The 15663-nt window shown below is 52.3% G+C and overlaps 1 protein-coding gene across 2 annotated transcripts in view; it reads right to left on the bottom strand.

Annotated features, from left to right (window-relative positions):
• CERS5 (ceramide synthase 5) overlaps nucleotides 1-11565 on the bottom strand; it is a 43747-nt gene extending 32182 nt beyond the window's left edge. For both annotated transcript variants that reach the window (XR_007769809.1, XM_050925369.1), the window contains exon 1: nucleotides 11326-11565. Coding sequence is in view for 1 of the 2 variants with exons in the window: in XM_050925369.1 (XP_050781326.1) it covers nucleotides 11326-11528 (203 nt within the window). In the remaining variant the exon portion in view is untranslated. The remainder of the gene's footprint in view (nucleotides 1-11325) is intronic.
• Nucleotides 11566-15663: the final 4098 nt, after the last annotated feature.

The following is a 15663-nucleotide window of genomic DNA, read 5'->3' as shown; positions in this document are numbered from 1 at the left end:
CTTTCTGAAATTCTTAAGGTACCTCAAGTTCGTCACCCAAAATCATGCTTCACTCTTAAAAGGCCTGCTTTTCACTTTTCTCACCATTGCTTCTCAGGTTGGTAGGCAGATGCACCTTTCCTGTGGTGGACGTGGGACTCTTTCCCACCCACCCCTCAGACCTCTCTCAGTCCAACTTTTCACACTTAAATACCTCAAGATGATGCTCTACTACAAACACTGATTTTTAATTTAACTATTGTTTGTCCCATATTTGTTATTTTTCTCTCACCTTTTACAGGTCCAGTCAACTGACTGAGTTTTAATGGAGGTGTTTCTCTGTTCACATGCATCTGACGAAGTGGGCATTCACCCACAAAAGCTCATGCTCCAAAACGTCTGTTAGTCTATAAGGTGCCACAGGATTCTTTGCTGCTTTTACAGATCCAGACTAACACGGCTACCCCTCTGATACTCTGTTTGTGTGTGCTAATTGTGTTGTTGATTCTGCTGCACAGCTGTAAGGTATTAAGTGGAGGAAACTTAACTAAAATCATCATCATGTGGACTGGATGAAAGATCAAGATTAAATGTTTTAGAAATGCCCCTGGTCCTCCTGCCCACCGTTCCCAAAGAACTCCTGTCTGCTTACAACCCACAGAACATTCCCTGAGCTGAATTACTTATCACTCATTTGAGCATGATTGCTTTGAAGGCTGAACACAAAAGCAATAAATCTAATACGCAACCAACTCTCACTATGGAAAGAGCAATGCAACTTAGTTTTTAGGTTAGATATCAGGAATCTGTACTTGTGAATTGGGTTGTCAAATTCTGTACAATGCATTTATTGTTGACAAATATTAGCAAACTGTATATTACAAGCGCCATACTACAATATGCAACAAACAACCCACAGCTAGAGATGGCATCCACAACAGGTCACTGCAGAGCACAAGTGCAGTGATCTTCATACTTTGAACTTGAACAGCACTTTTAATTAGAGGATTTCAAAGTACATTCCAAAGCATACCAAGTATCACTAACACCATTTTAGAGACAGGGAAACTTAGATGTTAGTAACTTGCCCAAAACTGGCAAAAAGCATTCCAGGGGCCTGAAGTTTCAGCATGTGGAAAAGTATCTGAACAACTATTCTGTCTCTCTCTAAGAGTATGTCTACACAGCAACATAAGCCTAGTATTTGAACTCAGGCTCAAGCCTAACCTCTCCTTCCATCTATGCACAAATCATGCTAATCCAGATCCCATGATTCCACAGGAGTGGAATGTCTGAGCCTGAATCAAGCTGATGTCCAGAGTTCTAACCCTGTTGCTTTGCAGTGTAGACCTAGCCCCACTAGATTCATGATCTGGGAGTCCACTAAAAGTATTCCACAATCCCATAGGCTGGCTATCTTCATCTGCTGGACGGTCAAGCTTTCCCTCCAACAAAAGGCTACTGGGCACATATTGGGAGGGCACTAGGAAGTCTAGGATATGGGTGGTTGGACCCCAGGGGGATACGCTGGACACACAGTTTGGGACCCAGAGTTCAACAACTCCTAACCTGGGGTTACAAATGAGCGTAGACACTCAAGCCCAACGCTAACAAACCCAGGGTCTGCTAACTCAAGTTCTACTAACCCTGAGCTTACACTGCAGTGTAGACATACCCTAATGCTACAGGAGACATATATCACAAGGTGAATGCAGACTAGGTCAGGTCAGTCCGCAGCAACACAGGTGCTACAGATTCCAGAACTGGGAGAGATGGAAGTATCAATATACCTCTTTAAAAAGTCAATGGCAAGTCAAAATACCTCAAAATGAGCTGTCCTACCGACTCTGAAACCTGCCAGGGAAGCACTCTCAGAATTAATAAGGCATTGTGATTCATCCCACTGGAGATGTATTTTGTTCACTCAATTCTCACCCAAATGCCCAGTCTAACTTTCTACTCTCCCAAAAATATCCAGACAACCACCTTCCCTGTCTGCCTGATGGACAACCAAGGCAGAAAATGGGGACAAAATGGAGGTTGGGAAGTCTGAGTGTTCTGCTTTCTGTCTTTTCTTCCTCCTATAGAGAACAAATATCTTCTCTGGCGAGCTCTTCTTCCCAAATCCAACCTCCCACAGGGCAACGTTCTATTTTGCCTGCTGAGTTTCCACCCCAGCTTGAAAGAAAAGACATACACACAAAAAACTTTCCCAGATAATAAAATTTATGATCGATGCACCTTTCAGCAGTTGGGATCCAATTACCAAATTGCACTCTCAAGATAAGAGGCTGAGCCTCTGTGCAGACTCTCTCCTTCATAATCTCACTGTATTAGGATTGTAAATGATTTACAAGACACTAATTTTCCATTCTGCCTTATGTGAAGCAAAAATCCAGGGAGGTTTCTTAGCCAGACAGGAACACACTGCAGATCCCCTTAGCTCCTTGGAGGAACTGAAAGGGTACCTAGGAGTTTCCATGCATTCTGAAGTAATCAGTATGAGCAAATTATAGGAAGAATACATTGCAGGCCCCAGCTCAGTAGGGGCACCTCCTTGTTTACAGTCAACTTAAAGAGTCACAGATCTCTTTGTAAACTGCTCTCTGCATCTAGATGACATTCAGTTAGAAGAGAAACTTGTGTGTTGCTGTAACAAAACATTCAAGGAAGAAAACCCACATTTCCTCATAACGCTGAAGAAAGAATGGGGGAATGAGAGGAGGAAGAAGCCACAGAAAGCAAAAGAACTGCAAATACAGTTCAATCTCTGAGTCATCAGTGTTACTGCCAATTGTGTGTCAAGGAAGCCATTTGATTTAATAATTCCCAAGGCCTGGAAGATGGTATGTGCACAATGGGATTTTATTAGATAAATGTGAATGTTTATGACATGTTCTAAGTGGTGAGGTGGGAGAAGGGAAGGGTTGATAAATGCAAAGTAATGTATATTGGAAAACAGTCCCAACTATACTAATGATGGGGGGGTCTGAATTGGCCAAGAAAGAGTTCTTGGAGTCATTGTGGATATTCTGTGAAAACAGCTGCTTAATTTGCAGCAGCAGTCAAAAAACAATGTTAGGAACCATTAGAAAAGGGATGGATAAAACAATAAATATTACAATGCCATTATATAAAGCCCATACGTTGAATAGTGACTGCAGTTCTGATCACCCCATCTCAAAAAAAAAAAAAGGATACATTAGAATTGGAAAAATACAGAGAAGGGCAATAAACATTATTGGGACTATGGAACAACTCCCGCATGAGGAGAGATTAAAGATTGGAACTGTTAATCTTAAATAAGAGACTACTAAGGGGGGATATAATGGAGATCTGTAAGATCACGAATGATGTGAAGAAAGTGAATAAAGCAGTGTTGTTTACCCCTTCACAACACAAGGACCTGGGATCACCCAATGAAATTAATAGGCAGAGAGTTTAGAAAAACAAGCTAGGCATCAGCACGACCGGTGTCTCTGACAATATGCTTTTGCAAAATACAAACTAAACCTGACCTACAGTGGGGTAGAGGTATGAAAACATTCATTAAAGATATAGAAAAGCTCTCAGATGTAGATGAACCACAAAGCCAGGAAACATAACCCAGAAGTTACGGTGATGATGAAAAAAGTGTTAACATGGAAGCCCCTGTACTAGATCAAGTGTGGTACTCTTGTCTCTAACAGCAGCTAATACCTGATGCTTCAAAGGAAAATTATAATCTTCTGCACTTCTCCCCAAAACCAATATCCTGGGCCAGTTATTCAGTGCTGTACATGGGAAGAGGAGGAGGGATTCCATCCTGACCCCGGCAACAGGGAACATTCCATCACAAAATTTCCTGTCATTGTTTGCTACTGAGTGTGGACACTTGACCAGGGCCAGCCCTGGCACACTAAGATGGGAACTGTGCCCCAGGTCCTTTGCATTGGATGGCATGATGCTTCATAAGAGGAGCATCAGAAGGCAGAGCAAAGGAATTCTGGGATGCTTGTCTCCCCCACTTTTTTTTTTTTTTTTGGGAGGGCAGGATGGAGGGAGAAGGGGAGGGAGAGACAGAAGGGAAGATGGTTGCTTTTTCTGTTACTGTTCTATTTTTCCTTTTTCTGCTTCTCTCCTTCACCCACCACCCTTCTTTGATGTCCTAGATCACTTATGTGGGCTCAACACCCATAGCACTTTACATATAAAGTCTGCAAAAGGAAACTGACTCGTTCCCTAGTCAGTTTCCTTCTACAGCCCTTTTCATAAATAAAAGGTTTTGGCCCTGTTGCACAGATAAATTAACTACCATGAATCATTCTTCTATCTAACTATTTACTGAAAAAACCAAAGCAACCTGGTTAGTTCTCCTCTGTTGTCTCCCTGTGTAAAAGCCCTTTGGGAAACAATGCCAAATACCTCCTTTCTGTGTCACCTATGCATAAAATCTCACCTGCACTTGGCTGTACAATGAGAAAATCAGGGAACTCATGCACCACATGAGAAGAATGAACATTTTCAAGTCTATTATTTATGAATAATCTGAAACCCTAATGAGAAGAGATTCCAATGTTTTTTTAAACCATATGCAGGGCCTCCATCATCAAAATGCAACATAGGTGCAATTATTTGCTTGGAACTAGGAGGAGTTTAACAAAAGTAACAGACCAGGTGGGCAAGTCACCTATTTTTTTCTGCCCTCTGGTGAGTTTTACAAGGAAACTGTGGCAGAGCTAACCACTTTTTATCTTTAGCTTTGGGTCAGATGCAGTGATGGACAGAGCACTCAAAATATTCAAGTGCAGGACAGCAGCAAGCAATTGCATTTCACTTGTCTGAAGAAACTATCCCGGGTTAGCCTACAATCACAATTTTTCTAGATTTACAGGCACTGAAATAAAAGAAAATTGAATCCTCAGAGTACTTTGCAGAATCATCACAAGCCTGAAGCATCAACAGATCTGGATGTCAGACTTCAAAGATGGAAAAGCCCTAGATCATGTTGTGAATTTCTCTGCAAATTCAAAGCAGCTCCCTGCATTTTCTAGTGTTATGTAATATTCCATTTTATTTTCATGCAAACTTAAATATGGTTTTCTGTACATGAAGCAAGCATCATGAGAAATGACAAAGCTTCATGTTTTATAGACTAAATGGGATTGGGCAAACAACTCCCCACATCCTTCAGTGAGAAAGCCTCAGATGGTAACAGTGTAGTGTGTGTGTTTTTTAAATCCTAACTGGGTGCAACCTCAAAGAATTACTTTAGGATATTGTTCAGTACATTTCCCTTTCTTCATGCCGTTGACACTAATATGAATAATATTCTATGCTTTCAGGTTTTGTGTGTTTTTACACAGGATGCTGTTCCTACACCCCCAGTTCTCCCTTTCTTCATTGTAGATAAAGCTGTAACAAAGAGCTTTGAGAATGAACAAGAGAACTGCTAAATAGCATCAACCTATACAACAGTTTGAGATTAGCAACTGTAATACAGAAGCAGCACTTCAGCCTGACCAACACGTGTGCAGGCCAAGTGGTAAATGCAATTGAAGTTTCTATATCCTAAATCACACATTGAGATGTGCAGATGCGCTTTTGCATAAATGTTTTGAATTAAACCCCACAAGCCTCACATCCATCTTTGAACTGCACGTAAAGAAGATTCAAAATCTAGCAAGTGCACCACAGAATGGCAAGTTCACAGAGCATTAGCAAAAAAAATTAATTTGCACATCCAGAATCCAGAGATAAAACACATTTAAAATTGTGTGATGTGATATTAGCGAGTGTGGACTGAACATTTCATAGAGTATGTCCCTGACACAGCTAACCTGGCAGCTCCAACAAGACATCTGGATGAAGAGATCATTAAGAATCTTCATGTGTCTTCACACATGTCAGAGTACACTCTTTATAACATAGGGGTTCTCAGACTTTTGTACTGGTGACCCCTTTCACATAGCAAGCCTCCGAGTGCGACCCCCCTTATACATTAAAAACTCTTTTTAATATATTTAACACCATTATAAATGCTGAAGGCAAGCGAGGTTTGGGGTGAAGGCTGACAGTTCATGACCCCCCATGTAACAGCCTCACAACCCCGAGGGGTCCTGACCCCCAGTTTGAGAACCCCTGTATAACACAAGGGTCAAAACTACATCTTCTCAGATCATCAAAACTATGAAAGTAGTAGTGAAAACAAGAGATTATTCCAAACACATACGTGCTGTGCTCGGAGGGCTGCACAAGAGCACATTGGCAGCAAATAAGTGTATTTTAATGAGAGGATGAAAGGGTTATGGGATAGCCATTGTCAAACTGCAGCCATGTTGTCAATGATCGAGAGTTGGGGGGTACATCTACATAGCAAAACAAACCACCAAAACTCTGAGGCACCAAACCTCCAAGCCCGAGTCAGGTGACACAGGCTCACAGGGCTTATGCTGCAGGGCTAAAGATAGAAACAGACATTTGGGCTCAGGCTGGAGCCCGCACTCTGAGACCAATCTCCTCACTGGATTTCAGAGCCTGGGCTCCGGCCCCAACATGGCACACCTCCTATTTTTAGCCCACAGGCGAGTCTGAGTCAGTGGATCCAGGCTATGAGACTCATTACTCCAGGTCTTTTTTTGCTGTGTAGATGTACCCATAGGTACCCAAAGGCTGTTTGGTGACCTGTGCAAAGAGAGTTTGGTGGGTATCCATCAGCTCTCTCATGGATAGGTGTCCCTCATCACAAAAACTAGTGCCACAGTTGGGACTACCGTGCTCCCTCACTGGCAGTCTGAGAAAAGGGGCCAAGGACTGAATGAAACCTGCGTACATTCAGATTTGAGATACACTGGAAGAGCAGAGTGGAGGAAGCTTGCCCTGCTATTGCCCATGCTATATTTTTCCAGTGGATAAAGAGGACTTCAATTTCTACCAATGTCAATCTGTCACCCTGCTCAGAATCATAACAGTATTTCTGAACTGCAGAAGGCATTAGACATAAACTGGCTGGTCAGAAGATAGCAATTCACACACAAATAAGGCTTCCATACTACCATATAGCTGAAAATCCCCCAGGGTCTCATGGCTATTAATACTCACAATATTTCAGGTACATAAGGAAATATCATTGTCTGGCCTTTACTGATAGGCAGATACCCCCAGGTACCACACCAAGAGGTACCTCTCCCATTCCCTGACATACAACATCTAAAGATGCAGGTCTCTGATCCTGAGGATTTGGGAGCCTGAGGGGCACCTGAGTTTAGTGGGAAGATGTCCTCTGAACAGATGAATGGTGGAACCCCCAAGGGCGGGAGATGCACAGCTCTGGTTCCTGTGGGGCTGGAAGATGCTCTGGAAACCAATCCCCAACCTTACTCCCAGGGTGCTCTAGGCATATCCTGTGGGGCACCCAGGCCTATGTGGGCTCTGGAAAGCTCTCCCTGGCCAGCTGGGAGCATACCCTGTGAGGTGCTGGAAAATTCTATGGAAAGTTCTTCCTAGCCCTTTCCCCATGGGAGGGAGTGCACTGAGGGGCCAATTCCTCAGCTCTAGTCCCTAGGGATGTTCTTGGAGACAGGGACAGTTCTCTAGAGCAGGGGTTCAAAGAACAGAGGTTTGTGCCCCCCTCAGGGGGTCACGAGGTTATTACATGGGGGGCTGCGAGCTGTTAACCTCCACCTCAAACCCCGCTTTGCCTCCAGCATTTATAATGATGTTAAATATATAAAAAGTGATTATAATTTATAAGGGGGGGTCACACTCAGAGGCTTGCTAGGTGGAAGGGGTCACCAGTTAAAAAGTTTGAGAGCCACTGTTCTAGAGGTTGGGGGGGGGGAGGCTGGCTCCTCAGCTCCAGTCCGTGCGGATGCACTAGAGAGCTGTTCCGGGCCCTGCCCCCAGGGGGTGCCATGGGGGTCTGGGGGAGGGCTCCTCAGCTCTGGTCCCTGGGGATGCTCTGGAGAGTGGTGCCCAGCCCGGTCCCCAGGAGTCTGGGGAGGGGGTCACTGGGGGGGGTACTCCTCAGCTCCGGTCCCCGGAAGTCCGGGGGGGGTGTGCCATAGAGGCTTGGAGGGACTCCTCAGCTCCAGTCCCCGGGGATGCTCTGGAGTGTGGTGCCCAGCCCAACCCCCAGGAAGTCGAGGAGGGGGCTCGGGGGGGGGCTCCTCAGCTCCGGTCCCCAGGAGTCTGGGGGGGTCACGGGGGGGCTCCTCAGCTCCGGGAGGGGGGGAGGGGCTCCTCAGCTCCAGGAGTCCTCGGAGTCTGGGATGGGCCCCTCAGCTCCGGGAGTCCCGGGAGGGGGAGGCCCGGCCCCGGGGGGGCTCCTCAGCTCCGGGAGTCCCGGGAGGCCCGGCCCCGGGGGGGCTCCTCAGCTCCGGGAGTCCCGGGAGGCCCGGCCCCGGGGGGGCTCCTCAGCTCCGGGAGTCCCGGGAGGGGGCCCCGGGGGGGCACCTCAGCTCCGGGAGTCCCGGGAGGGGGAGGCCCGGGGGGGCTCCTCAGCTCCGGGAGTCCCGGGAGGGGGAGGCCCGGGGGGGCTCCTCAGCTCCGGGAGTCCCGGGAGGGGGAGGCCCGGGGGGGCTCCTCAGCTCCGGGAGTCCCGGGAGGGGGAGGCCCGGCCCCGGGGGGGCTCCTCAGCTCCGGGAGTCCCGGGAGGGGGAGGCCCGGCCCCGGGGGGGGCTCCTCAGCTCCGGGAGTCCCGGGAGGGGGAGGCCCGGCCCCGGGGGGGCTCCTCAGCTCCGGGAGTCCCGGGAGGGGGAGGCCCGGCCCCGGGGGGGGCTCCTCAGCTCCGGGAGTCCCGGGAGGGGGAGGCCCGGCCCCGGGGGGGCTCCTCAGCTCCGGGAGGGGGAGGCCCGGCCCCGGGGGGGCTCCTCAGCTCCGGGAGGGGGAGGCCCGGCCCCGGGGGGGCTCCTCAGCTCCGGGAGGGGGAGGCCCGGCCCCGGGGGGGCTCCTCAGCTCCGGGAGGGGGAGGCCCGGCCCCGGGGGGGCTCCTCAGCTCCGGGAGGGGGAGGCCCGGCCCCGGGGGGGCTCCTCAGCTCCGGGAGGGGGAGGCCCGGCCCCGGGGGGGCTCCTCAGCTCCGGGAGGGGGAGGCCCGGCCCCGGGGGGGCTCCTCAGCTCCGGGAGGGGGAGGCCCGGCCCCGGGGGGGCTCCTCAGCTCCGGGAGGGGGAGGCCCGGCCCCGGGGGGGCTCCTCAGCTCCGGGAGGGGGAGGCCCGGCCCCGGGGGGGCTCCTCAGCTCCGGGAGGGGGAGGCCCGGCCCCGGGGGGGCTCCTCAGCTCCGGGAGGGGGAGGCCCGGCCCCGGGGGGGCTCCTCAGCTCCGGGAGGGGGAGGCCCGGCCCCGGGGGGGCTCCTCAGCTCCGGGAGGGGGAGGCCCGGCCCCGGGGGGGCTCCTCAGCTCCGGGAGGGGGAGGCCCGGCCCCGGGGGGGCTCCTCAGCTCCGGGAGGGGGAGGCCCGGCCCCGGGGGGGCTCCTCAGCTCCGGGAGTCCCGGGAGGGGGAGGCCCGGCCCCGGGGGGGCTCCTCAGCTCCGGGAGTCCCGGGAGGGGGAGGCCCGGCCCCGGGGGGGCTCCTCAGCTCCGGGAGTCCCGGGAGGGGGAGGCCCGGCCCCGGGGGGGCTCCTCAGCTCCGGGAGTCCCGGGAGGGGGAGGCCCGGCCCCGGGGGGGCTCCTCAGCTCCGGGAGTCCCGGGAGGGGGAGGCCCGGCCCCGGGGGGGCTCCTCAGCTCCGGGAGTCCCAGGAGGGGGGAAGCCCTGGGGGGGTCCTCAGCTCCAGTCCCCAGAAGTCCGGGGGATGTGTGCCATAGTGGCTGGGGGGAGGCTCCTCAGCTCCAGTCCCCGGGAGTCCAGGGGGGAAGCCCTGGGGAGGCTCCTCAGCTCCAGTCCCTGGGAGCCCGGGGGATATGTGCCATAGGGGCTGAGGGGGCTCCTCAGCTCCGGGAGTCCCGGGGGGGCTCCTCAGCTCCAGTCTCCGGGAGTCCGGTGGGGGGAAGCCCTGGGGGGGGCTCCTCAGCTCCAGTCTCCAGGAGTCCGGGGGGGAAGCCTGGGGGGGGCTCCTCAACTCGGGGAGTCCCGGGAGTCCGGGGGGGAAGCCCTGGGGGGGTCCTCAGCACCGGTCCCCGGGAGTCCAGGGGGTATGTGCCATAGGGCCGGGGGGGGCCTCCTCAGCTCCGGTCCCCGGGAGTCCGGGGCGGGAAGCCCTGGGGGGGTCCTCAGCTCCAGTCCCCAGAGTCTGGGGGGGGTGTGCCATAGGGGCTGGGGGGCTCCTCAGCTCCGCTCCGGTCCCCGGGAGTCTGGGGGGGAAGCTCTGGGGGGTCCTCAGCTCCGGTCCCCGGGAGTCCTGGGGGGGCGTGTGCCATAGGGGCTGGGGGGCTCCTCAGCTCCAGTCCCCAGGAGTCCGGGTGGGAGGCCCTGGGGGGGTCCTCAGCTCCGGTCCCCGGGAGTCCGGGGGGGAAGCCCTGGGGGGCTCCTCCGCTCCAGTCCCCAGAGTCCGGGGGGCGTGTGTGCCATAGGGCTGGGGGGGCTCCTCAGCTCCAGGAGTCCCGGGGGGGCTCCTCAGCTCCAGTCTCCGGGAGTCCGGTGGGGGGAAGCCCTTGGGGGGGCTCCTCAGCTCCAGTCTCCGGGAGTCCGGTGGGGGGAAGCCCTGGGGGGGGGCTCCTCAGTTCAGGGAGTCCCGGAAGTCCGGGGGATGTGTGCCATAGGGGCTGGGGGGCTCCTCCGCTCCGGTAACCGGAAGTCCGGGGGGGAAGCCCTGGGGGGGCTCCTCAACTCGGGGAGTCCCGGGAGGAAGCCCTGGGGGGGTCCTCAGCTCCGGTCCCCAGGAGTCCAGGGGGTATGTGCCATAGGGCCGGGGGGGTCTCCTCAGCTCCAGTCCCCAGAGTCTGGGGGGGGTGCCATAGGGGCTGGGGGGCTCCTCAGCTCCGCTCCGGTCCCCGGGAGTCTAGGAGGGAAGCTCTGGGGGGTCCTCAGCTCCGGTCCCCGGGAGTCCGGGGGGGAGGCCCTGGGGGGGTCCTCAGCGCCGGTCCCCGGGAGGTGTGTGCCATAGGGGCGGGGGGGCTCCTCAGCTCCGGTCCCCAGGAGTCCGGGGGGTATGTGCCATAGGGCCAGGGGGGCCTCCTCAGCTCCGGTCCCCGGGAGTCTGGGGGGGAAGCTCTAGGGGGTCCTCAGCTCCGGTCCCCGGGAGTCCGGGGGGTCTGTGCCATAGGGGCTGGGGGGCTCCTCAGCTCCAGTCCCCAGAGTCTGGGGGGGGGTGCCATAGGGCTGGGGGGCTCCTCCACTCCGGTGGCCGGGATGCTCTGGAGCGCGGTGCCAGCCCGGCCCGCAGACCGCCTCGCTCCGAGCCGGGCCCGGGGCGGGAGCCCGGCCGCGCTCACCTCTCGAACAGCAGCCTGACGGCGAAGATGCCCAGCGCGAGCGGGAAGGCGGAGAGGACGTGCCCGGCCTGCGGGTACTGGACGCCGCTGCCGCCCTCCGCGCCCGGCTCCCGCGCCAGGTCCGCCCAGGTGACGTTGTGCGGCAGCCAGAACCGCTCGTTCCAGAACCAGGCCGAGAGCAGCGCCGCCGCGGCCGCCGCCATCTTCCGCCTCCCCGCGCCGGCAGCAGCCAACGGGCCAGGGCGGCGCTCGGGGCCCGGCCCCGCCCCCCCCGCGGGGCCACGCCCCCCGGCCCTCGCGGCCACCCACGCCTGCGCCCTCCAGGCAGCTGCCTCATGCCTGGGCCGCGCCCCGGAAAACGGCGCTTCGCGTGCGCCGCGCAGGAGCCCCCGCCCCTGCACCCTGAGAGGACTAAAACCCCGCCCCCTCGGGCCGCGAGCATGCGCGCTGGAGGGCCCCGCCCCCTGTGTGCGGAGGCTGCAATCCGCGGCTGGGCCTGAGGGGGGGGGGCGGCGGGCCTCGCTCCCCCTCCCGGCGGTGACCCCCGCGCCTTGGGCCCTGTGGCTGCGCCGTGCCCCGAGCTGGGCGCTTCCCGGCCCCCGGCCGCTCACCAACCCCGCCGGGCCAGAGCAGCGGCCAGGGACGCACCCAGTGATCCGCCCTGTGGAGCGGCTTCCGGCCGCAGCGCCGTGTCGGAACCGGGGGGCCGGGCGGCTCCGCTGACGGGACGTTTAGCAGCCGGGTCGGCGGTGGCGCCCGGAGCCGCCGTGCCCCGCAGTCCGAACCCTCCTGTAGCCTGGTCCGCTCGGGCAGCCCCGGGCCGAGGAGAATCTCCACAACTGGAGTTCAGAGCAGAAACCCGGGGGAAGAGGAGCCCGAGTGATCGCTGGAGGCAAGGGCCGAGCTCAGCCAGACCCCACGGCTCCAAACTGGGCCAGTTGAGACTCTGCCCTTCTGTCCAAGCAATAGGCGCTCCAATGCCCTGGCAGCGCACATACGCTCCCCACTTTTCTCTCTCGCGTCCCACTTTCTAAACCCAGTAGCAGTCTTTAGTTTACTATTCAAAGCTAATCTGAAAGCTATCTTTGATTGAGGCAGAAATCCTGTTTCCCCTTTACAACACCTATGCACATCAGTAACTTAACATTAATTTCTACAGTCAATACAATTACTGATAACATCACACTTGGCTACTTGTGTGTGTATAAGCACACAGGAAGCACATGCCACATCAAACCAGCAGTTTGCCTAAAACAGTTGTCCTACAGATCTTTTCCAATAGAGCTAAGGTGTACCCCTATTTTAACCATTTAGCCTCCCTGGTTGTGGGTTAAACTCCACCTCTTGGACAATAAAACAGCTCATTTGTATTGTGTGCCACAGCTTGGATAATGGTAGCTTTGATACCACTTTCTATCCCCATCTATCACAAAATGCATTACTGAATTATATCTGACAGCATTAGGTGGGAAGAGTTTTCAAAAGTGACAAGTACTTAAGTCTCATTCACTTTGTGAGCCTTAGATGACCAAGTACTTAAGTCACTAATTGTCTACAATAGGTGAAGAGTTGGACAGAATAAGTGAAAAGATACAAATATAACACAAATTAAAGATTCTCGGGTGTGATTTGAAATGAGCTGGAGGGAGGCTGTTTAAGATGAGCTTCAGAGAAAGCATGTGTAGCAACAGGCAAGTTAGGGTAACAGAGGGCTCACTTTAGAAGAGTTGGGAGGAGAGACAAGGCAAGATACAGTGTACTGAAAACTAGGACAGTAGTTTTTAAACAGGATTCTCATATGGTCAGAAAGCCACTGGATATATTGGAAAAATAATTGATTAGCAATCTTTGTGTTTTATAATGTTTAACTCCTCAAAGCTGGTAGGATGGAACTGCTAGAAAAATTGGAGCAATCTCAATAGAGGTCCTGAGACTTTGGAAGTGACATAAAGCTATTCCCTTACTGGATTTTGAGGAGACAAAACCACCTCCTTACTCCCAACCTGTTTGCCCATGTGGGTGGTAAAGCCACTAGCTCAGCTAATTAGGAGGTTGAGTGAGGGTATTTGAGTGGGCAGCTGCCAGTGTACAGTAGGTATGAGTGGCATTACAGCATTAACAGGTCATCCAGAGATTTAATGTGAACTGGTGCTAGGTTTATAGAAGAGTTAAACTGAGGTGAGATTTAGAATAAAAATATAGAGATGTCAGAAGTACTCCCACTCAACCGCACCTGAGCAAGGAAGATTTAGGAAGATTTAACTTACTGAATTTAGAACCGTAAGTCTTATGATCAGCCAGTTGCCCTTGAGCACCTTCATGGTGCTCTCCTTTTTGCAAATGCTTTAAGGGGACATGGACAAACAGATGTTTTTGCTTTCTTTCTTCCCCCTTTTGGGGTTGTAAAGAAACTGGTAATTTTAAGAACAAATATTTTAGCAAAACAATATCCCCTTAAATCACAGTTGGATTTTACCTAGTTAATTTGAGAGGCAGGGGGAGAAATCTTGAATTCATATTCCTGAACTTCTATAGTACTTGTTTAAAATTGCATTACAAATTGCCTTCACTACCTGGAAGAGGTATTATTCCCATTTTAAAGAGGGTGAAACAGACTCATGTCCCAAGCTATTAGCCGATCAAGGCTGAAAACAAGTTCCTGTCTTCCAGCCCTATGTTCAGGCCACAAGACCACACTGTCTCCTCCTAATTTACTGGGCAATGCTCTAGTTATTTGATTGAATGACAAGAGTATTGGATAGGTGAGTTCTCCAGTCCTTCAATACACTCCTGCAGACTAGTCCAGTTTCTTCTTCTTGTTGAAAGCAAGCCTCACCAACTGTCTGGAAGGAACAAGGGCACCAGAGCCAATGAGAATTTAGAGATGCATTTCCTATGCTCTTTGTGGACTTACTTTGGATTATAAAGACATTATTGAAACTTTGGAGCAGCAGTAAAAGGGTGATAAATTAAAATGCTAAGGAATTCTATTAACTACCATCAGCCATGGAGCTATTTTCTTCGAAGATAGAAGTAGGATTAAATTTGAATATGTAAAGCTAAAATTCTCAGACTATTACTCATCTCATTTATAAAGAGAGGACCTAATTCTGCAGCCAAATCCATACAGTTGCTCACAAATAAAGGATGCAGAAGAAATCTTCAGTTCTGAAGTGTGACTTGAGTGTAGACTATGCTCTGTATTGTTTAAGAGTTCTCAAAAATATTTGTTTATATAAAACCAAATGGAGTGCCTAAAACATATTAATGTTTATTTAAGATTTGCTTATTTTGGTATATTTTCTCAAATAGGCTTTGAAATTCAACTAGGGCATCTGGTGAATGTGTCTTAGGGTGAGGATCTGAGTACACTGTAGAAGATAATTTGTGGCTCTGTTAGTTCTCATAGCGGCTGCACTATCGTGGATGCAAATGAACTGGCCTATATAAGCACTCCTATTGTGGGGATAGCCACTAATACAAAACTATGACTGGAAACGGTACAGACATTAGAATTTTGGCAAAAACTTAACATTTAAGAGATACTCGTGGTGGTATAAACCTCTCTAGGGGGGGAAACTATTATAGTGTCATTTGCCAAGATAGGGCAATAGTGAGCCTTATTTCCCAGAAACTGAACCTTCTCATCTTGGGAACCATGGCACTTATATTCACTGATGCATAATGGCAAGGTCTCAGCTAGCTGTGCCATGAGCTACATCATGTTTCCCTCAACTTGGTCCATGTCATAAGTTAGTATTGGCTCCACATGGGATAGGTATTGGGCACATCTAACAAATGTGATTTCCTACTTAGTATCCAAATTGAAGTATTAAAGTCTTGAAACAGGAAGACAGCACATTTTACTTGCTCTTCACTTCCATAGGCCAAGGACCTGCTTTTCAGATGTGCTGAGCACCTGCAGCTTTCACTGACTTCAATGGGAGTTTTTATTTGTCATGGGGTTGAGGGAGAATCAGGCCCCAGTTGCATTTTAGAAGAAATAGAAAAATGCATTATTTACCTCTATAGTCTGAACATGACTAACAGCTCACAGATCAGCTTATTAGCCTGGCTGTGTACCTCCTCCTGCCAATATCCAGTTTCACCCCCCAACACTCCTGCCAGCCAGCATCTCATGCAACTGTGCATGGCCGCCACACGTCTATAGCTGCTAAATGTCTTTCGGCCAGACAACGGCCCTACGAGACTTCTCCCCCTACTGCATAAGTAGTTCCTCACTGCTGCTGGTTAGCTCCCTACTGTATTTCCTCCCAGACCTTCCCAGTCTGCCTGTTCCCTGAGGAGCTCCACTTACAGCTACCACTAGTCACTTGG

The sequence above is a fragment of the Gopherus flavomarginatus genome, chromosome 16 (assembly GCF_025201925.1).
Source record: "Gopherus flavomarginatus isolate rGopFla2 chromosome 16, rGopFla2.mat.asm, whole genome shotgun sequence".
NCBI classification, from domain to species: Eukaryota; Metazoa; Chordata; order Testudines; family Testudinidae; genus Gopherus; species Gopherus flavomarginatus.
The sequence above is the reverse complement of the archived record's forward strand: the minus strand, read 5'-3'. Positions and strand labels throughout refer to the sequence as shown.